At 41.0% G+C, this 23,714-nt stretch overlaps 1 protein-coding gene across 8 annotated transcripts in view; it reads right to left on the bottom strand.

Annotated features, from left to right (window-relative positions):
* MPDZ (multiple PDZ domain crumbs cell polarity complex component) overlaps positions 1 to 23,714 on the bottom strand; it is a 137,894-nt gene that overhangs the window by 78,915 nt on the left and 35,265 nt on the right. For all 8 annotated transcript variants that reach the window (XM_075931575.1, XM_075931580.1, XM_075931578.1 and 5 more), the window contains exons 10-17: positions 16,577 to 16,691; positions 14,647 to 14,735; positions 12,665 to 12,860; positions 10,970 to 11,059; positions 7,996 to 8,075; positions 5,591 to 5,737; positions 4,955 to 5,119; positions 2,069 to 2,257 (exon numbers count right to left, since the gene is read on the bottom strand). In XM_075931575.1, the coding sequence (XP_075787690.1) occupies positions 2,069 to 2,257; positions 4,955 to 5,119; positions 5,591 to 5,737; positions 7,996 to 8,075; positions 10,970 to 11,059; positions 12,665 to 12,860; positions 14,647 to 14,735; positions 16,577 to 16,691 (1,071 nt within the window). The remainder of the gene's footprint in view (positions 1 to 2,068; positions 2,258 to 4,954; positions 5,120 to 5,590; positions 5,738 to 7,995; positions 8,076 to 10,969; positions 11,060 to 12,664; positions 12,861 to 14,646; positions 14,736 to 16,576; positions 16,692 to 23,714) is intronic.

The raw sequence follows: 23,714 nt of genomic DNA, 5'->3' as shown, positions 1-23,714 counted from the left end.
TACATATAAGTTTATGAATTCTAAAAGCTTAATGGTTAAAACACTAAATTACATAGTGGTTCCCAGATCAACACATTTAGCAACTTCAACCCAGATACCGTAGCAACTTTCTATGCCAATATATTAAGTACTGGAAAAGGTACTAGCTTCATACTGCAAATTGTACAAGTAAAAAAATATGGAAACAAGTGACTCTTGAGAGTAAATATGAAGAAACGACAAGATCTCTAAGAACCCATGGGAATTAGCATGACCTAATAAGGTAGAGATTTGTGATTATATGTGTATATATGCACACTCTCATGCTCTCTCTCTCTCTTATGGATCCCTACCTTATTATATCATGCCAATACCTGTGTGTGTGTGTGTATATATATGTATGTATACCGTCATGAAAAATCTCTATTTTTGTATAAATTAAAAATAGAGGTCTCCCATGGATACATACACACACACACACACACACACACACACTAATGTCTTACAGGGTGTAGTGTAACTCGCATCTCTTTGGAGACATTACTTGACAGGACAACATCCCTCAAAACTTCATCCAAGAATATTTATACTGTCATCTGAAATAGGATTGCATTTTACCTGCATCACACTGACTATCTCCCTTTTCAAGGAATCTGCTTATAGTTAACCCATTATTCAATATGAGGAATTCAATATTATGAACAAAAAAAAACCATGCTAATGCAACCATAACTATAGCCAAAATTAAGAATTAACTGAAAATTTGCTAGAAATAAAGACAAAATTCCTTCCAAATATAAAAAATAAATATAAATATAAAATATTCCTGAGAAAGAACCATAAATATTGTTAATGACTTTTCCATATTGTATATGCGAAGAGAAGTGAATTAATTTCATGAAATCTCAAAGAACTGTTCAACATGAAATATATTCATATTGAATATCAGAATATTTACAAGAATTATACATTTCTCTGACAATCTCCAGAACATGCAGCCATTATTAGATAATGTTACCCTATTGTGTTCCTTAATTGTTCACTATGTAAAGAAATAATACTGTGGGGTGTATTTTGAGAAGACCAACTCCCTAGCCTACCCATAAGAAATCAAGTGTTTCCCATAAGAAAGATCAGTTGAACTCTGAATGTTTATGCTTATCAGATAGTGGACTAGTGACCCGACTAGTCACTTTCTCTCTTCCCCCCCCACCCCCGGGCTGCCTTTCTGCCTCTTATCAGAAAGAGGCAGGAAGGGGGGTAGACAGCTTAAAAGCCAGTTCCCCCCAGCACCATCTCTGTGGGGGGAAACTGGTGGCATTTCCACCTTTGAAACGTAGCAAGAGCTGGGCTCTTGCTACATTTCAAAAGCAGAAGCATCATGGAAGCAGAGGGCGAGCAGGGACTCAAGCAGTCCCCCACTGGACCACGCTCCCTGCTTTTGAAATGTACAAGAGGCTCCTGAAATGTGCAAGAGACTCTTGAAATGTCAGAGCCGTTTGTACATTTCAAAAGCAGGGAGCATGGGGCCCCAGGGGCTGCTTGAGTCCCCTGATGGCCCCGTGTTCCCCGTGGTATGTCCACCTTTGAAATGTAGCAAGAGCCCAGCTGGGCTCTTGTACATTTCAAAGGCGGAGGCACCTTTAACGACTATTCAATTAGTAGATTAATCTAAATTTAACATCCTTAATGCAAACTCGAATACTTGTGCCTCTCAGAACTTAACTAAAGCTTAACTGAAGCAAATCATATGATTAGAATCCCTGAATTCACTGAACTGTGCTCATTGCACTCACAGAATAGGAAGCAGCGCCTTTTAAAAATCTAGCCCTCTATATGGATATTAATTTATTTGGGAGAAACGGATAGCCTGTGCTTTTACTATATTAAGAGAAATGAAGAATATTGTTAATGAGATATCTGAGTAACATCCAGGAGGAGTATGAAACATTTATTACCGGCTTACTTTAACATATAAGAATATTGTCTGGTTTTCATTCACGTCACATATAAAATATATATTTATAAGATGGATGCAATCTATATTCAATACCAAATATATTCATGCAATCAGGAATACAGACATTACCTGGTAGTCTAATATGCTAAAGCCAAGGCCCATGCTCCCTTTCTCCAGCTCAACATGCTGTATTTCTGTTTCCCACATTGCCAAAGGAGATCCTTGCACCTCGTCAGTACTCTGACCCACATCAGCCACTTCCAAGCCAGTAGCCTCTGTCTCTGAGGAGCCAATGACTTCATCCAGGTCTACATGAGACTGAAAAGACAAAGAAAACCCACCTTCATAATATTAATGTGATATATGTAAAATTTCATTTATACCAGTACCCAACTGATGCACACCAAAATGAAAATAAATCTCAAAGGTTATATTCCATTATATCTAATGATGCTGACTACCCAGGGAGTATAACAAACAAAAGTATATAATAAGCCTAATGCAGAAGGATTAAACATCATTGCTCAAGTGTTTTAATATCAAAGCGAAACAGGTTCTATGCTAGTCATAACTCATGCAAACCCACAGTAAACTGCACTCCCAACACGGAGTATTGTGCATTCAAATGGATTCTTTCATGCAAAATTAATCACTCTCTTTAGCTGTCTGCAGATTTATACTGCACATTTAATCCTTCTGCATATCATCTGAAAAAATGTACAGTTCATATCTGCAACCTACACCCTGTTCCAACGGATTTGATAGAAGAAAAGAAAAGCCACAGTATCCATTCCGTTAGTGGGGAAGCTCAGGCCTGTTGGTTGGATGTAGCCCCCCGGCCTGCCTGGATCCAGACCCTCAGAGCCCCCCATGCCCCAGCTGCACTGGGGAGTGCTGGTACTCCAGTCCAGCCACTGTCCCACCATAGGGCTGGAGCTCACAAAATCTACTAGACAGGGCCCCCCTAGGCTCTGGTGTGGGAGGAGAATGTGGGGAGTATCTTTCTCCTCAGTAAAACACCACATCAGCAAGGGGTTTTTGTGTGCAGCCCTCAACTGATTTTTCTGTGGGTTAGTGGCCCCACCTCTGCTTTAGTGGAATACAGAAGCTTAGCAGTCAGAAGACAAATGTTGCTCCATATGCCAAATAAGCACAGAAGTCAAGATTTATGGTGAATCTCCTTCTACAGAAACAGTTACACACTACTCCAACACTCTTAACAGCTGTCATGCAGATATGCTAAGTAGGGAAAGTTCGCAAACATAGTTTCCAAGGTAATGAATTATGCCTTAAACCACATTCTAACACTGTGGGGTATACATACAAGAGGCAATGTTAGACTTATGTTGATAATCTGAAATACCATCTGCATGCCTAAGAATGATACCAAACACGTCACCTCAATAGCAGCAAGGCATTAAGATGCAACGTCAAGAGCAGTGACAAGAAGTTACTCACCTGATGTGTCCTCCTATGGGTGCTCCACTGTAGGTGCTTTTGCATTCCTGCATTGCTGATCAGAAAACTTTGAGATCAGTGTCCATTAGACCCGCTCATGCACTGTCCCTGCACATGGGAGCTAACCTCCCTCAGTCCCTTTTCCACCAGAGTCACTGACAAGAACTCTAAAGTAGAGAGGGGGAGGGGGAATGGTGGAGCACCGATAGGTACACATATTGCATAAAATCACCATTACTGCACAAGTTCAGTAACTTCTTCAAATAGTTCACCTTGGGAGTTCTTGTAGGGCTGGTGATTTAAAGTTGGCTCATTTTCAAATGACAATACAGTAAAACTCTGATGGTCCGGCATCTGATGGTCCAGCACTCCTGATAGTCTGGCACCATCAGGATCCCGGAAGTGCTCCGGGCAGCCAGACCATTGGAATTGCTCTGCCCCCAGCTGCCCCAATTCAGCCGCTGCTAAAACTGACCAGCGGCTGAATCAGGAAAGCCGGGGGCAGAGCAGCTGGGGTGTGCCGGGTAGGTCCCGTAGCGCTGCCCCTGGTGGCTGCGGGACCAACCCGGCAGCACCCCAGCTGTCCCCGATTCAGCCGCTGCTGAAACTGACCAGTGGCTGACTCCAGGAAGCCGGAGGCAGAGCTGCTCTGCCCCGGCTTCCTGGAATCAGCCCCTGATCAGTTTCAGCAGCAGCTGACTTGGGGACACCCGGGATAGAGCAGCTGGGGTGCTGCCGGGTTGGTCCCCGCAGCGCCGAGGTGTGGTGCTGCGGGGACCAACTCTACATCGCCCCAGCTGCTCTGTCCCAGGCATCCCGATTCAGCTGCTGTTGAAACTGACCAGCGGCTGACTCCAGGAAGTCAGCCGTGGATCAGTATCAGCAGTGGCTGACTTGGGGACACCTGGGGCAGAGAAGCTGGGGTGCTGTCGGGTTGGTCCAGTAGCGCCGCTCCTCGGCGCTACTGGACCAACCGGGCAGCACTCCAGCTGCTCTGCTGCAGGCGTCCCGATTCAGCCGCTGCTGAAACTGACCAGCAGCGGCTGAATCAGGGACGCCTGGGGCAGAGCCGGACTATCGGAAGGGGAGGGCTATGAGGAGTCTGGGGGGGCATCCACCCCACCCCAGACCCCTCATAGCCCCCCCCTTCTGAAAGTCCGGCATATCTGATAATCTGGCACCCCTTGGGTCCTAAAAGTGCCAGATTATTGGAAGTTTACTGTATTATGGTGCTCAAGATTGCATTGAAGGTGGAGTCCCCACTTCCAAGAATTTTTATTTACTACCTGCGACCTGTCCCTGACTCTTATTAAAAACACCCATAACAGACACTGAACCTTAGGCATGATGCAAGGCAATCACTGCTTTTGCATGAATCTGTGCTGGTGAGTTAATACATGATTTGAAAGAAAGTTTCTCCTTTTCATCACTAATTTTGCTTTAAAGTATAATAGTCTTTCAAATATTTCAACACAAAATCTTGTAAGTTTATAATAAGGTACATTTTATAATAAAAACAAATACATGAGGTGCTGTTTTTTCAATTAACAGTAGTACCTTTTCTGTGAGCTGAACCTCAGAGAGGGTCAGATTTTCCAACTCTGAATGACTGACGGGTGGAGCAATGGGACGGCAGCAGACCATTGTCACCTTGATAGGCAGCTCTTTTAAAATATTTACCACATCCTTGTGATTTTCCCCAAGCAAGGATATTTCATTCACCTGAGGAAAAAACAGAACAAAACATATTCCATAAAAACACAAAGAATAAAAATGAGAATAAACTTGCTGGCATAAAGAAAAAAAAGGTCTCAATGGATTTACAGATGTTAAGGACAGAAAGAACTGCTCTAAGCATCTAGACTGACGACCTGCATAACAGAGGCCACCGAACTCTCCTGAAATAATTCCTATTGAACGAGAGCGTCTCTTGACTTCATGAAAACCAAACTTAAATCAATGTCTTTAAATTTTATTTTGACTAAATCCTGAATGTCTGTACACTTCTTGGCCCAACAGATACTGTACTTTTGAAATTCAACTACTAGCTGCTCATTTTTTATATTTTATTTAAAGAATTGTGTGTTACAAGAGATGCCACATCCAAAAGTGAATGAGATGTAAGAAATCAGACTGCCTTTTCAGAACCTTACTATATAAGGGATCCAAAATAAAGTGGGAATTCTGCCTTACTTCCAATAGCTCATCTCCACTAAACAGCTTGCCACATCGTCCAACTGGCCCTTCTGGTAGAACCGATCGGATGAAATGATGTCCCACTGCAGCTTCCAAGCTTATGCCTAACCCGCTGCTTTCACTAAATTTGTTAACTTCAGCCACCTAAAAACATATTGAGAAAGTTTTATGCAGCACACAAAAAGACGTTTTTATTTTTCAGTTAAATTCACATATAAAAATGGTAGTCAGATATATTCTGCTTTTAAATTACAAATTCACTCATTTGAAAGAGCATCTTTGCTCATTAGTTTTACATCAAACACAAGATGGAATCACAACAATAGACATTGAAAAGAAGCAGCCAGCTGTAACTTCCCATTCTACTTAGAGGACTGCAAATGCTGGTAGTAAAGACTACCATATAAATGAAAGGTATCCAGGTGGAAAGTCGTATAAAAGGAATGAAGGCTAAAATCAAAGGGCTCGATCTAGCAGAAAGTATACAGCTACAAAGGCTAATATGGTATTTTAAAAGGGAAATGTCTTCTATGTTTGCAACATTGTTGTACTGTGTTAGTCCCTGGATACCAGAGAGAGGGGATGGGTGATAAAATATCTTTCATTGAACCAACTTAGGCTGATGAAGAGACAAGCTTTTGAGTTCCACAGAGCTCTCCCCAGCCCTGAAGAACAACACTTTTGAACTTAAAGCTGGTCCAATAAAATCTATTACCTCACTCACCTTGTGTCTCTCAGGTCTCCTACTCAACAGACATGGACAGTTAGGCATTCTACAGAGACACTTTCCTACTGGAGCTGTCAAGCAGACATATGCCAAACATATCTGTAAAATGGAATTTACTACATTTACAGATCTCAGCTTTGCTAGTCACTTAGGCTACGTCTAGACTGCAAGCCTCTTTCAAAAGAGGTTTTTTAGAAAGTATCTTTCGAAAAAGCCTCTTTCAAAAAAGAGCATCTAGACTGCAAGCAGTACTTTCGAAAAAGCAAGCCGCTTTTTCGAAAGAGAGCACCCAGGCAGTCTGGATGCTCTCTTTCGAAAAAGCCCTGTTTGCATTCAAGAACGCCTTTTTTCGAAAGAGTACTTTCGAAAAAAGGCGTTCTTCCTCGTGAAATTAGGTTTTCCGCCGTCGAAAGAAAATCCGCGTTCTTTTGATTTAATTTCGAAAGAACGCAGCTGTAGTCTAGACGCAGGAGAATTTTTTTCGAAAAAAGGCTACTTTTTTCGAAAAAACCCTTGAGTCTGGACACAGCCCTTATGGGGATGAAGAGATCGGAGCCATGAACTCACCTTCCCCTGCTCTGCATACTCCTTTAAGATGCTGCATATTTCCAGGGAGTGCAGAGAAGAAGTCTTTGTGCACAGAAACTGAAATTCTGCCTCCCTCTATACTGACTGCACAAGAGGGTAGGCTCTTTCTACATCAATTCAGAATTGCATATACAAATACTGTAACTGCTTGTATTAATGGACAGTTACATAATTATCCAGTTACTACACAAAATTACCCCTTTGAGCCTGTTTAAATGCAGTCACTGTACAAGAAAGTTATATATGCAATACTGAAGTCATTGACTGTGTATATTTGTGGGTATTCAATTTTGAAAAACCAATCCCTACATTGTTTTCTTTGTTGTTTATTATAAATGCATCAACAGTAGTTTGATCATATATCAATCAAAATAATTCACTGGTAACAAACTATAGATGGAAGGTCCCAAAGTAGAGTTGAGTGACTAACTGATTTTTCAGTATAAATGCATCAACAGTAGTTTGATCATATATCAATCAAAATAATTCACTGGTAACAAACTATAGATGGAAGATCCCGAAGTAGAGTTGAGTGACTAACTGATTTTTCAGTTCAGTAGCAGAACAAAATCCTGAAATAAATATTGTTCATTATGAACCAAAATTGCATATTTTCATGTTTTTCTTTCCAACATGAAAATCTTTTATTCAGGTTGAACAAAACATTTGATATGAATCAATAATTTCAAAATGAAATGACATTTCATTTCCAATATGCTATTCTGAAATAAAGTGTCAAAATGTTTTGTTCAAAAACGTCAAAGCATTTTGACACTTTTCTTTTTCACGTGGCCAAAATTACTCACTAAATTTGTAAATTGTTTTAGCACCCACAAAATCCATTTTCTGGAAAACAGAAAAGCTCAGAAGCCTGGGCTTATTTTTGTTTGTCTGGCTTGCTACATAAAAATACATTTAGAAGAAAAATTACAACTTTATATTTGGCATTTAAAATGGAAAAAAACACACATTTAGTGAGTTGGTAGTTTCAATTTTGCATTTTTTGCATGTATACATTTTACTGTAGTAAATGTTACTGATAAGCACTAACAAGAACATTTAATAGTAATAATTAGGGTTTACATACCACTATCTCATAATTTGCACCCATAATCCTCTGCCATTTATTCTGTAACACTGCTTCTCCTGTGGAAGTTAGATGGAAACCTAGAAATTGTATTAAAAGATTACTACAGTGAAAACGTAGCAATCTTATTTCTATAGTGAGTAAAGTACCTGGACTGTAGCAAAACTTGCACAGTATTTCGTAATACTGGAAAAGCTATCATACATTATTTCAACTTGCAATGTGTTTCCTCCCCAGGTTTAGATTTAACATACATGCACATTAAAAATTTTAATATGGAAAAAGGGTTGGAAAGATAATTTACTCCATTATGGCTTTAGAGTTTTACCTGCAACACACAAACATTTCATCTACATAACATGTCAAAATATTTAAAAACTACTTATACTATTTGTTTCTATTGCTGCTCTTAGATTTATATTTCAAATACTACATAATCGCAGAGTGAAGGCCTCTTCCTAAAAATACTACTACTTTTGTGTCTTTGCTTTTTATATTTAAAGCTAGCCCGAACAGCTTTTAGCACCTACTAACTCATTTATTCCATTCAGTGCTGTGTATGCTTCAAGAAGCTTCTTTCAACTTCTCTCTTCAAAAGAATGCAGTCCTCATTTGTCTGACTTTTCTGAATAACTAAGACCCTAAGGGTCTCTTTGGTTACTTTCTACTGTAACATCAGCATTTCTATGAATGGAGAAACTGCAAGTACATTCTATTTTTTTTGCAAATTTCTCCATTTTTTTGAACCAAGAGTCAAAGACTATAACATCGGTAGCTCTAAATGCTCTTTTTATCTATTACACTGATGTACATTACAAAGATAGCTTCCCCAATTATCACCTCTAATATCATTAGCTCACAGACATTTAAACACCCCCCCATTCCACCTCAGTTCTGAATTTGATTTGTCCTTTTCATATGTGTTCACTTTATTTAATTGTATCCCTTTGTTATATATGGTCATGCCTATTTTCTTCCACAATTTGATCTGAGGAAGTGGGTCTGGCCCACGAAAGCTGATCACCTAATAAACCATCTTGTTAGTCTTTAAAGTGCTACATAGTCCTGTTTTTTGTTTCAGCTAGACTAGACTAACACGGCCACATCTCTATTACTGATGTACACTTTCAGTGTAACAAAATCATATTATATAATAGGCATATCTAAATTATACTATTGTGTGCTGATGTAAAACGAAAACTAGTCATGGTAAGAGACAGTATAAAGTCTTAATATATGAAATTTTTCCAAATGCATGAAGTCCAGCCAAAAAGCTAGAACAACAACAAAAAGAGACAGAATGACACATGGAGCCAAATATTCGGAAGTACCCTCAACCTAACCTCAACATTTGTAGGAATAAGTTATAAGCATATCCCAAATGTCTGTGTTACAGAGTGCATGCACCAGTTCGGTATTTCAGTATTTACAGCTCTGATACTGCAAACTGCTCCTCATGAGCAGGCCTCTGTGCTCATGTGGACCAGTTTCCATGGCAAGAGTGTAAGTACCCAATTTGCACACATGAATCTGAATTTTCATGCCATCAGAACTGAAAACACAAATTTAGAGGCTGCTTTAGAAATTGTGGTCTCTAGAGGGCAGTGGAAGAATGAAATCCCCGAGTCAAATTTTCTTCATAAAAGAGAAATACATGCATCAGATGTTATGGGAACAACAAAGGCTTTATTAGAAAAGGAGGAGGGAGCAAAAGAGGCAGATGCTGTGAGAAACAATCACATGCTAGTAAATCAAGGCAGTAAACTCCAGTCACTCTAGCATGTTGTAAAATGTATATGCAACTGAAAGCTACAAAGAAACAGAAATTCTGCATTGTTCATTTTTTGTCATTTGAACTGATACAATTCTAGGAAGGGAAACAAAAGTGTTTAGATAGAAGAGCAAAGAGATACACACATGGAAATCTGAATTCTCATGGGGACACGGACACAAACCAGTGAGACCATAGAAGGGTATAGAATAAGCTACTAGAACAAAGCTACAAAGATTGAATTGTTAGAACAATATTAAGAACAAATTCTCCAAACATGGGAGTGTAATGATAGGCTCATGTCAAAATCCCAGCTACAGTTGCCTCATCAACTTTCAATGGGAACTGTCTCTCTCATTCTCTAGGCTGTTTCAAAAATCCTGGCTCTAGCCTATATTAAGGCACTTATATTTATTTATATGTCTACTGATACTCAAGTTTGAAAATATTTTTCCCAAGATCAGAAGACTCAGTTGGGAACGAACATCTGAGTGGAACCACTTTTAAAAATAAAATTAATAAATACATTTGATCATCTATCTAGAATGATGGAAAACAGGCTGACAGAGAACTCAGAAAAGTAGCAAATTAGAGCATTAACTAGGATGACATTTTTCAGCTGCTCTCTACGTATGGAATGTGCAGAACTTTTAGAGTGAATAGAGTTAGAAAATAAAAATTGCAGCAAAGAGAACGGGAAGCTCGAAGTATTTCAATGAGCAAGAATGGTCTCAGTTTCAAACACTATCAGAGAATAGAGATCCCGAAAATAATTAGGAGATATATCACAGGGAAGTAGATCAGAAGAATTACAAATCCTGGGATTAGTGTTGAATAGTCACAGAAGATTGGGATGAAAATGCCTAACATGGAAAATAAAGAATCTAGTGAGTAAGAGCAACTGGAATAAGCTTACTAAACTAAAAGGATATTTGCTAAAGCAAGACTGCCTCATGTTTTGCTTTAAACAAGGAGACACAACTCTTAGCCTAAGTATATACAATTACACTTAATGACAATATTTACTTTAGTACAAACAGAATTTCCAAACACTCTTCTAGGTTTCGTTATTTCCATTGTTGACCTAGAAAATCTGATACGTATACTGCAGTTAACACCAGGGAACCTGTGCAAAATGACTGCTCTTTAACAATCAGTACATGCCAGTGCTTTTTCAAAGGAAAAAGGAATGTTATTAAGAACCTGATTTTTGTTGTTTACTGTCCTCTCCACCGTGTACCATAGCAGCACTGCACGGCAGTGGAGGAGATCCTTGTTCTCTTTCACATAGTTCTGGAAAAGAAAAAGATCCTCAGCCATTCTAGGCATTTTAATGCTCATCAAGATCTCTGCCATCCTGTGAGATGCTAAGAGTCCATGCTACCAATGGAGCTGGGTAGGAGGACTCTTAATGCCTTGTAGGCTCTGGCTCTGTTCTTCAGTGTTGAAGAAATGATTGCAGGATGTGGCACATTTAAAAATGTTATTATTTTCTTTTAAATGTTATGTTTTTATTATCAGTTTTCAATAAAAGTAGAACATCCATAATTTTTTGGATCCATTATTGTTATTTGGAGGTATAAGGACATAATTGATGGACACCGAACAAATGCAAGTCTCCTTAACATTGATGTATCGATTCTTTTTTGTTGTCAAGGTACTGACATTGATCAACATCCCTGCCACTGCCCTTCCCCAGACTTGGCCCTGCTGCCAGCCCAGTTTACCTGATGTCCCCGCCGGGCAGCCCAGCTAATTTTTTCAGGAAGAACAGCTCTTGCGCAAGAGGGAGGTTTGGGGCAAAAAACTCTTGTGCAAAATCAGCCCCTAATTAATTATGCAAATGAAGTGTGGCAATATGCTAATCTGTGCTTCATTTACATAGGCTTTTGCACAAGAGGGATGCAGTGTAGACGTAGCCAGAGAGTCCTGCTTCACAGAGGTTCAACTTGTACAATGTCACATATCCTTGGACTCTGATCAACTCATGGACTACTTCTTCCTTTATGTGCAAATACGGCAAATCTAGATTAACTGAACTGCTATCAACAGGCTGGAAACCTTAGGACAGTAAGCACATTATTTTCAAAGGAGGGCTCTTGCCATAAAGAAAATAAACTTCATAGCCTTTGGCTGAGCCTTAGGAGAGCTAAAGCTTGAAGACAGTGTAAATGGTCTAGTCTCACAAGATTTTGCATGAAGGGGGCGATTATGCTTTAACTTGTGAGTTGGGATCTATTTCTGTTGACAACAATCAATGGATTAAATGAGTTGTTTTAAGAATTCTTTATATGCATCAAGAGTCTGTATGATAGGGCACTATATCATCTAAAATATTAACGAATTACTGGCAGTACACATATATTCACTACTTGAGATACATGATAAATTAATAGGTACTTCCATTAATACCTTACTTATCTGAATTTCAGTCACTTGCAAGCCTAACATTTCACAAGGACTTCTGACTGGGGTATGTTTAATGTACTTAAAAGTACTGTCCAAGACAGGATGTGCCCATCCTCTACCAGATGCCCTTTTATAGCCTGCTCCCATGAGGGGTATGAGTCTTTGCTAACAGCGCTTGTCCTTATAAACAGCTTCACTCACATGAGCCACAGCACAACTTTGCACTCTCTGCCTCACGTCATGCAAGGACTTGAAAGACCATTAGTAGAGACTAGTGCACAGATTTCAAAATCTGCGACAGAAGTGTAATGAATAATGCTGCTGATTCTCAAAACTGACTAAAATATAACACGTCAAATTCATCCTTGTTGAAGCAGCACTGAACCCAATGGAGCTACATTAAGAATTAATTAGGTTCAACATTTCCAGTTTGTATCCTGCGAAGAAAAATATTTCCACCTAATTTAAAGCAAAGCCAGTTTTAATTACCTTTGGCTGTGCTGTTATCCATGGTTTGGAAAATTAAGTCCTTTTCAACAGAAGCAGTGAAGTCCTCAAGGGGCTGAATGTGATTTTCCTGCTTAAGCCCTCTTCTGACCAAAGTGAGTCGAACTGTTTGTCCTGTATGCCGCAAAACCTCTACTGCTTGTTGGTTAGTAAAGCCCTGAAGATTTGTTCCATCCACCTGAAAGATTAAATATCTTATTAATCAGAAAGCCATTACATGGAGAGAATATTTTTTTTTTAAACCCACATTTTTCCTCTAAGGCAAAATAAAATGCCAAGGCCACAACTTGTTTAATCTGAGTATAAAACAACTCGAGGGCAAATGCATAAAACCCAATGCTACTGTATACCAGGCATTGTGTCTATAATACCCTGCTGCTACCACCACCATACTGGCAATAGCTGACTCTCATGGCAACCAGTGTTCTCAGCCCTTTATCACGTAGGCCAATTCTGATCAAGATTACATAGCAAAGCACTTAAAATGCTGGTAGGCTCCCAGTAGCTCTGTTCACACTGGGGCTCCCAACAGTCCAGAAGCTGAATGCAAAAAAAGCAGCGGGGGGGGGGGGGGGGGGAGACAAGTACAGATGTCTTCTGAATTACAGCATAAGAGAAGGGAAGAACAGAAGCATTTCTTACTACTGTACAACTATTCCTATTTGTATGCCATATTAAAACTTCAAACCCTCTTCTCTGTTTATTAAGTATTTTATCTCAGCTTCACGTAAATTAGATATGGAAAAGCTGTTTTATTCTAGACCAGTGGTTCTCAAGCGTGGGCCATATGACTCCCCAGGGGCCATGCCCTACCTCTAGGGGGACACATGGAAAAAACAGAACATTAGGTAAATTATGTACCTTTTTTTTCCAACTAACAGCGGCTATGAGGGGGATGACAGAGGTAAACGAGGCTCAGAAGGGGTCCATGAGCAAAAAAGGTTGAGAAACACTGCTCTAGACCATCAATCCAATTCCCAAGCCAATCAAAGATTGTTTGTTTGGTTTTGGTGTTTTTTATTTTGTTTTGGTTTTTTGGCTAGCGCACTGTTTTAAAAGGGCTGAGCAATGGGGATTCCACCACTGTGAAACTCTTGTATGGTCTAATAAACCTAAATTTAAATTAATTCCTGATACTCAGCCTAAGTTTTCCTTTGCTCAAGTTAATTCCATATCTCTTAGTAACACACTCCTCCTCCTACTCCAAGTCCAAAAACATCCTAAACTATTCCTCTCTCTTTTTGCTATCCTTATCTTTTATAAACTTATCAATGATGTTATATCCCTTCACCCAAGAAATTGCCTTCTCTACAGAACACATACACAAGATTAAAATAATGAAGTTTGTGTGTGTGCGCGCACACATACTCTAGTTTCCTTTTTACTTTGCCCATAGGTAAGAGGCCAGTTCTGACATCTCCAAGACAAAAATGATTCCTGCATTTGTATTCTGAATTCCCCCGCACAATGCATCTAATGAAGAACATCCAGAGAAGTTAAAAAAAAAAAAAACTTTCCAGGTTTTCAACCCTCAACATAAGTATTTTTAAAGAAAGATTGTATTTCATCTCCGAAGAGCTAAAGAACGATAATGGAATATTTTAGTAGGTCAATTTGGAAATACGGAACAAGCATGTATTCTGTAGAAGTACAGAACTCTCTACTGTCAAGAGAAAACAAAGTGTCATTGATTTCTTACAAAATAAGCAAAAATTCCCCAATTATTTATATGGCTAACGTGACCAGAAAGATAGTGACACAAAATATTCAATCAAAATAAAGAAGCTGTCATTCACACCCAATCTTTATCTCTTTGGATAGGTATTCTAAAATGATACCAGTATATCTAACAAAAAATAGCCCTCCCCCTCCTAAACACCCCCCCTTTGTCTAGGCTCTCATATGCAAATAACTTAACATACTCAAGAGTTGGCTGTACAAATCTTATGTCCATATTTACTTACAGCTATAATTTGATCTCCAACATGGATTCTACCATCATGTTCAACAGCACTGCCTTTTGTAATGCTTTTCACAAAAATACCAGAAGGTTCTGTGATTTTAAAAAACAAAGTTATTTAAAACCAAACATGTCCAAATTATGCAACAATATTTTCCCCTCCCCTCAAAAAAATCTGCTATCAGTGTGAGGTAAGCAAATATACTATCATCTCAGAACTTCATCCAACTCCTTTCCCCCAACCTTTTAAAGGATTATTTTAGAAGTTGTACTTTCAGATAGGATAGAATAGGAGCAATCATGATACTGTTTTAAGATTTTTCTAGCGGTCTCAAAAATCTCTCTTGGCTGAAATGTGACATGCAATTTTGAACATTTTAAAAAAATTTATAGAGCTATTATAAGGTAGATGACCTTTTTTAAAAACTTACTTTCATTTTAAAGGAAATTTTTGAGAGAGTAAATTACTACTCAAGACCTAGCTGATGTTATTTTTAAATTGGTTAATCAAATTCTGCTTTTATTTACACCATTTTATTGCAAATCTCGACAAACTATTAATCTGAGCTATTCTAAACTTGCTCTGGTGCAACTCAAAGCATAATCTGGCCCAATGAGTTTTCTTGGGGAAAAAAAAAATCTATTGTGCACATAAAGTAATTTATTCTTCTTATAATTTCAACTATATTTTGAGAGAACTGATGTAAAAACTTATTATACATATATATGAGGCAAATAAATACTGTACTATTATTTAAACAATCATACCTTGCCCCATAGTTATTCTCAAATAGCTGCTGCTGTGTTTTCTATCCCAGTACGTATTGAAAAAAATGTAAAGGAATTACATTTTGATCATATGAAATATCTGTTATTATAGTAAACATTATCATCATCCTTTTTGAGGGTTCTGAGTAGTAATGCAGACATCTAATTGTAGTCTAGTGACCTATCAGGTCAAAAGAAGCCTCAATCATAACAGCTTGGAAGGAAAACAATTTATTTATTCCCCTTTTCCTGGTCTCATATCTGACTCACTAAAGCAAGGATGTGGTCTCTGAAATGTTGGATGTGTCTCTGAAATGAGGATGTGTCTCTGAAATGTTGCTAACTGAATTGTTCCACTGCACATTGGTATACAGGTTAAACATCTCTAATCTGACACTCTCTGGCCCAGCAACATACGCGGTCCAGCATGATTTTAATTAGCCGGATGTCCACTTTTCATGGTGTGGCCAAGTTTCCCACAGTCCCATAACATTTGTTTACAGTCACCAGTCCTGGCTCTCAGTGTTCTGTTCTTTCATTTAGCTCTATTTTACCCCCTTAATATCATCTAAGCGCCCAGTAAGCAGTGAAAGTGTTGGTACTGATGCTAGACAATATTGACCTTTTACGGGCCAGCAAATTCTTTGTACCAGTCAGGTTCAAAGGATGCCAGACTAGAGAGGTTCAACGTGTATGAGGAAACTTTGCTATCTAAGAAAGAAGCTGGTAATTTTACTTATGCCTCCAACCACAAAAAGCCTTGTTAACGAATAGCTGTGGCTGCACAGAAGCACCGAAATACTTCTAAAAAATTGGAAGATCACTATCTGAGACCTTATCTAGACCTTGTAACATACCTCTGCATTTTAGTGTGGAGCTAACAAGATCCTTTATCACTCTGTGGTACACTGAAGCAGGAGACTTTTAGCTGTCATTTTCAAGACTGCTACAAAATCTTAAAACAGAGTTTCATAATGATTTTTTCTATTCTATCCTATTTGAAGTTGCAATTCCTAAAATAATTCTTTAAAATATTGAGAGAAGGAGTTGGATGGAGCTTTTGCTCTTTAAGTACCAAAAAGTTTAAAATCAAATTAAAAATGCATGTGAACTATTCTAAGATGCAGATATATAAAAAGCAAGTTTCACGGATTTATTAACATTACCTGAGGTTTTGTCTCCAATGTAACCAGCAATAGTTATTCCTAATCCTTGGAGGTTTTTAGTGAGCTCTACATCAAATTTCTCTCCATCTTCATCAATATCAAAAGAAATCTCTGCCTAATGAGTGAAAAGTAAAAGGAAACTGTTTTAAGAAGCTATATTACATGAAGTCAAACATTAGAGACAAATGTCAAAGTAGCAACTTCTCTACTGCTCCAACCACGATATTCAGATAGCCATACTGTACAGAGTAGAAACAGAAACGTTCCTCACCAGAATATTAATGGAATTCTGACATCTCTCAAAACACACGTTCGCACACAAATGCGGAATAATAAATGACAGATGAAGCATTAATAAAGCTGAGCAATACACATCCTAAACAATAATATACTCAATACATTCTTAAATACAGTGATACATGCAATTCTGAAACTCCTTTAATTTCAGCTTTAAATGGTTCGCAAAGGCTTGTGCTAAACTTAAAATAAACTGCAAAACAAAAAGTTTTTCTAACTCCTAATTTTTCAAATAAATGGCCAGTAACTATAATTAATTTTTTCTTATACATGCCAAGTTTAAAACATAATGGAATCTATTTCCAGTGAAACAATTATGTTTCCTGTTTTTAGCAAGACTTGAAATTTCTATTTTAGAAGGTAGCAATTATACTTCCCACTATTTAAATAATGACAATTACCACTAACACCCACTACAATCCTCTGAACTTCTGTGGCAGAGAAGGATTTTGGTAATTAATTCATTTATTGCTAACGGAAATGCTCTGATTACAAGAAGAGAATGAACATTAAATGGCCACATCAGCAACAAATGTCTTATTAAAATAAACGCTGAAAACTTAACTTTGAGGCATTAAGTATATCACTTTCACAGAATTTGCTTTTTTCTGATGTTTAAAATAAATGTTCTGTCCATCGCCAGCAAAATCCTTGCAAGAGTACTGCTGAATAGACCGGTACCCGCGATAGCAGATGATCACCTCCCAGAGACACAGTGTGGCTTCAGAGCCAACTGTAGGGAGCTCTGGGTAGAGGTAGTACCTTTGTTTTTCTGGTAGCTGCACTCAATTTTTGAGTGGACGGAAGCACTGGTCCTCATCCATCTCCTAAATCTCTTACGTCTGGATCCTAGTGCCACACCCCAGTAAACCGCTTCAGCTGGCGGGCTAAACGACGTGAGGGGGTGATGTTTACACTGCATCACTGAGCGAATGAACTCCCACGACAGAGTCACCGGCCAGGGCGGAAGGGTCTTGTTAGGACCCAACGGCCAAGTGTTCGGGACCAAGGCGCACCACTTCGTTATTGTGGATTGCGGCTGTGGCCTACCAGCTATGGTTTGAAATAGCAGGGAAGGTGGATCTCTTTAGCCCTGGAAGGCCGTCTGCCTAGGAGAAGGGAACTCTGATGTAAAACCTACAGCCCGAGGACCTCGCTGTCACTGTCCCAGCTTGCTAGGCCATGGCAGCTGAACCCCGGGTTTAAAGGGTGGAGCCAGTTCTGCGCACACTGCACTCCACTTGAAAACTCCTTTGCGCAGGCAAGAAGGAAATACTCACGTCTACTTCCCCCAGTCTCACTAAGTCCTGTAGCGATGGGAAAGGGGCGAACTCGGCAGGTGTAAGATGACACTGCCAGCCGCAGTCTCAATCCTGCATGCAGGCGGCTCAGGTGCTAGTGGTCGTCTGATGATGACCTGGAGATGACATCATCACTCGGCAGCACCCTGAGCGACCAAGCAGCCTTTTTTAGGGACAGCACTGCTTGCTCCACATGGAGAGGGGCCTAGAAAAGGTGGCCTAAACAAAGCTCGTCTCCTTCTCCCCCAGTTGGCTTACCGCGGTCAACGGGCATCTCCATATGCGGTCAAACTATATCAAAGAATCAACGGCGCATCCCACTCGCCTTAAAAGGTGGAAAAGGACTTAAACTCACATGCTGGAACATCAGAACCATGTTAGACTCAGCCGACAGCACTCGACCTGAGCGACGATCCGCTTTAATTGCGCACGAACTCACTAGGCTGGATGTTGACATCGCCGCACTTAGCGAAATCCGCTTTTCAGAGGAAGGCAGTCTAAGACAGAATGGCACAGGTTATACCCTCTACTGGTCAGGCAAACCAGCGACAGAGAGACGCCTTTCAGGTGTCAGCTTCATGATCGGGGACTCCATCGCTGCCAACCGGCCACTCTGACCGCATCATCTCAATGCGTCTACCACTTCGTGACCAGCAACACGCCACACTGTTTAGTGTGTATGCTCCAACTCTCCAGGCAGACCCTGCTGACAAAGACAAGTTTTATTCTGACCTACGCAGCCTTCTGCAGAATGTTCCAGCTGCTGACAAGATTGTCATCCTGGGTGACTTCAACGCCAGAGTGGGAAGAGACTCAGAAACCTGGAAAGGCGTACTTGGAAGGCATGGTGTGGGCAGCTGCAATGAAAATGGACGCTTGTTACTTGAACTCTGCGTGGAACAGCAGCTTTCCTTTACCAACACTATCTTCCAGCAGAAAGACAGTCTGAAGACAACCTGGATGCACCCTCGGTCAAAACACTGGCATCTCATAGACTACATCTTAGTGCGCCAGCATGATCTAAAAGATGTCTTTCTCACCAGTGTAATGCCCAGCGCCGAGTGTCACACAGACCACCGCCTTGTCTGCTGCAAACTCAGCTTCCACTTTGAGCCCAAACCAAGGAAAGGTGGCGCCCCAAGGAAGAAGCTCAAAGTCTGCAGCCTTCAGTCTGCTGTGGTCAAGGCGTTTTTCTAGGAGAGCCTACGATCCAGGCTAGAGGAACCGAGCTGCCTAGCAGACTCGCCTCCGGCTCCAGAAGTGCTGTGGGATCATATCAAAACCGTTGTTCTGCAAACATCTGAAGATATCCTTGGATTCTCCATGAAGAAGAACAGGGATTGGTTCAATGAGAACAACTTAGAAGTCCAAGAGCTGCTGTCAAAGAAGAGGTCAGCACACCAGGCCCACCTGGCCCAACCATCCTGCCCGCACAAAAAAGCAGCCTTCTGCCTGGAATGCAGCACTTTCCAGCACAAGCTTTGAGAGATTCAGAACGAGTGGTGGACCAACCTTGCAGTAAGAACTCAGCTTTGCGCTGATACTGGCGACGACAGAGGATTCTACGAAGCTCTAAAAGCGGTATATGGCCCTTCGCACCAAATCCTGAGCCCCCTGCGGAGTGCAGACAGGAAAGAACTGCTCAGCGAAAAGGACTCTATCCTGAACCACTGGTCTGAGCACTTCTACACCCTCTTCAATGCTAGCCGCTCAGTCCAAGAACCAGCGATTGACCGCATCCCACAACAACCAGTGAAAACTGAACTGGATGTGGCACCAATATTACAAGAGACTGAGGAAGCCATTGAACAGCTGAAGAGTGGTAAAGCTGCAAGAGTTGATAGCATCCCTCCTGAGGTATGGAAGAACGGAGGCCCAGCACTGTACACCAAACTCCATGAATTCTTCGTCTACTGCTGGAAGCAGGGTAAACTCCCTCATGACCTCAAGGACGCAGTCATCATCACCCTGTACAAGAACAAAGGGGAGAAGTCAGACTGTTCCAATTATCGCGGCATAACACTTCTGTCCGTCGCCGGCAAAATCCTCGCAAGAGTACTGCTGAATAGACTGGTACCCGCGATAGCAGAAGATCACCTCCCAGAGACACAGTGTGGCTTCAGAGCCAACCAGGGAACCACAGACATGGTGTTTGTCCTGAGGAAGATTCAGGAGAAGTGCCGGGAGCAAAACAAAGCATTGTATGTCACCTTTGTGGACCTGACAAAAGTGTTTGACACCATGAGCAGGCAGGGACTTTGGAAAATCCTGGAAAAACTAGGCTGCCCACCGAAGTTCCTCACCATGATCATCCAGCTTCATGAAGACCAGCTCGGACAAGTCAGACATAGCAGCGACCTCTCGCAGCCTTTCCCTATTGCAAACGGCGTGAAACAGGGCTGTGTTCTTGCTCCCACGCTGTTCACCATTTTGTTCAGCATGATGCTCCAGCAGGTCACAGAGGACCTTGACGACGCTGATGGCGTATACATCTGTTTTCGTCTCAACGGGAGCGTGTTCAACCTGAGGCGTTTGCAGGCCCATACAAAGACCATGGAGAAACTGATCAAGGAGCTGCTGTTTGCTGACGATGCCGCCATCCTTGCTCACACAGAGGCAGCTATGCAGCGAATTACGTCTTGTTTCGCAAAAACTGCTCAGATCTTCGGTCTTGAAGTCAGCCTGAAGAAGACTGAAGTCCTTCATCAGCCCGCACCCCACGAGGAGCACCATCCACCAAGCATCTTCATTGAACAAACAGAACTGAAAGTTGTCCACCAGTTCAGCTACTTGGGGTGCATGATATCGTCTAACGCCAAGATCGACAAAGAAGTCGATAACAGGCTGGCCAAAGCAAACAGTGCATTCGGCAGACTATACAAACGTGTCTGGAACAACAGTAACCTCAAAAGAGACACGAAGGTCAGCGTTTACAAAGCTGTTGTGCTGACCACTCTCTCGTATGGCGCTGAGTCCTGGGTCACGTACCGTCGTCACCTGAGTCTCCTCGAGCGTTTCCATCAGCGCTGCCTCCGCACAATCCTCAATATTCATTGGAGTGACTTCGTCGCCAACATTGAAGTCCTCGAGTTAGCGGAGGTCACCAGCATCAAGGCCATGGTCCTCAAGATACAGCTTCGCTGGGCAGGGCACATCACCAGGATGGAGAACCACCGCCTACCCAAGATCGTGCTGTATGGGGAACTGTCCTCTGGCTACCGCGACATAGGGGCACCACGAAAGCGGTACAAAGACTCTCTGAAGAAGTCCCTAACTGCTTGTTGTATCGATCACCGTCAGTGGGCAACACAAGCAGCTGATCGCAACTCTTGGCGGCACACAGTCCACCAGGCCACCTCCTTCTTCGAAGATACCGGCAGGGCCTGTACGGAGGACAAAAGGAGAAGGAAGAAGAACCGTGACGCATCAGCACCTATCCCGGATCAGACCTATATTTGCAGCCGTAGTGGCAGGAGCTGCCTGTCCCGCATAGGCCTAGTCAGCCACCAGCGTGCCTGCAGAAGACGTGGATTTCCTTCCTAGATCTTCGTTCGCGAAGCCAAGCCATGATGATCAGTGGCCAGATTAACAGCTTGGATCCAATTGCACAACTCCACTGAAGTCGAAAGAGCTACATCAATACACTCCATCTGAAGATCTGTCCCATTTCTTTATCTGAATATCTCCATCCAAAAATATGGTCAAGCACAAGCAAAACATCTAATTCTGCAGCTCTAAATCTACCTCCTTCATATTACAGGGCTGTTCGGACTGCACATAAATTACAGCAATCCCCGCTTAGTGCTCAATAATTGCTTCCATTTCCATTAGTGAATGAGTTTCCAGAAGTGCCAGTTTCTCTGGAGAATCATGAAGAGGGGTGCCAGTCCCATGGCATCAAACCTGTCTTTTTTGATACCCTGTAGAAGCCCCTCTGATGAAGCCGTATTCAGTTAAGGCCCATCCTGCATTTAAAAGCAAGCAGCAGATGGATGCCCATGGGGCAGCTATATCAGCAATGTTCTCCAAACCACTGGTAGTAAACATCCATGCCTAAGTTACTGCAGCTTTTAGCATCGTTAACTGAGCTTCTACATTTGCACCTCTACAACCAGGCAGATTTTGTGCAGAGGGACAGCAGCTGCCCAAACACAAACACACCTCCGCCAGGTGATGAGAAGAGGGAGCTTAAGAAAAAGGTGAGGTTTTGGTGTTATTTCCTTCATTAGTAATGCAAATGCTAGCTTATATCATCATCGTGACTACAAACCCAGATACCAGCATTTCACAGCATGTAGCTGCCAGAATAACATAAATCTAGATGTTTTGATACATAAATTGATGAAAAGCAGCTGCTTTTCTAAAATAACTGTTTTTACAGTTGAATAATATATGCAGGGTGTTATTCACTCCTCCATTTGATGTTTCCTGCAAATAAACTTCTGTTGAAATGCTCTGAATTGAGAAATTTTCCTTTAAAAGGGGGACAATATTGATTTGCCAACAAGAGCTAACTTCTCCCTCCCCACTATCCTTTGGGCTTTGTGCAAATAGTACTAATCTCCTCTCAAACTTTCAAGATCACCTAATAGGCATGGTAAGAGAAGCCTGCTTGTAATATAACAGGAGGTGTGAAGTTACATGCCTATGCTATTCCATGACTCCGTGAAATGACCCTAGGTATAAAATGAGTTAAAGAGGAGGCTGGTTGGTTGGTTTTTAAACAGGCAAAAGGAATTTTCTCAAAGTGGTCTAAATTAAATAAATGTTTTAAATTCACTGACATTAGTAGAAATATTCCTAAAAATAGTAAAAAAACTGACATGAGAAATTTATCGTGGATTGTGAAGAAGATCTATTTTAGTCCTAAAAGTTTAACAATTCCCTCTCGTCGTTCACTTATTTACATGTCTATTTATGTGGGCTCATTGTGGTTCTGATTTTTCCATACTTACTTTGAGTAAGTACTCAATGCATTGAATTAGATTGTCACAAACACACAGAAAAGATTTTAAGCCTTCCTATTTTTAATTTAATTGTGACACTCCTACAGTGTGCTTCTTGAAAAAGTGGTTATTCTCATTATAGGAAACATGAATAAGTGAACCTAACATATAAATTACATTTGTATTACTAACTCATAATCTTTCCCTTGCCTGCATTTTCCATGTTTTCCTATGTTAAATCTTCTCCCTCCCCTTAACATTCTGAAAATGTGTGAAGAAAAGATGGAGGAGAAGCATTGGTAGATGCTAGGGGAGAAAGAAACAGAGCAATGGGGGAAAGAGGGAATGTAAGAACATCAGAGAGAGAGACTAAGGGTAGCAGCTGGCTGACTGTCTGCCATTTGGCTGAAGTTATGCCAGGCTACTTAGGAAAGGAGCTACAGCTGTGTGTTGGCTGGCACAGTGAGGAGCTCTCTCACAGATGGAAGTGGCAATATGGCGTTAAAGAGATGTTCCTAGGGAGGAGTAGGCAGAGAAACAGACAGAGGAAACCTACTGCTGATCGAGCTGGCCAACTCTACAGAAGGGGTTGCA

This window comes from Pelodiscus sinensis, chromosome 6 (genome assembly GCF_049634645.1).
Source record: "Pelodiscus sinensis isolate JC-2024 chromosome 6, ASM4963464v1, whole genome shotgun sequence".
Lineage (NCBI taxonomy): Eukaryota > Metazoa > Chordata > Testudines > Trionychidae > Pelodiscus > Pelodiscus sinensis.
This window is presented reverse-complemented; position numbering and strand designations above follow the sequence as displayed.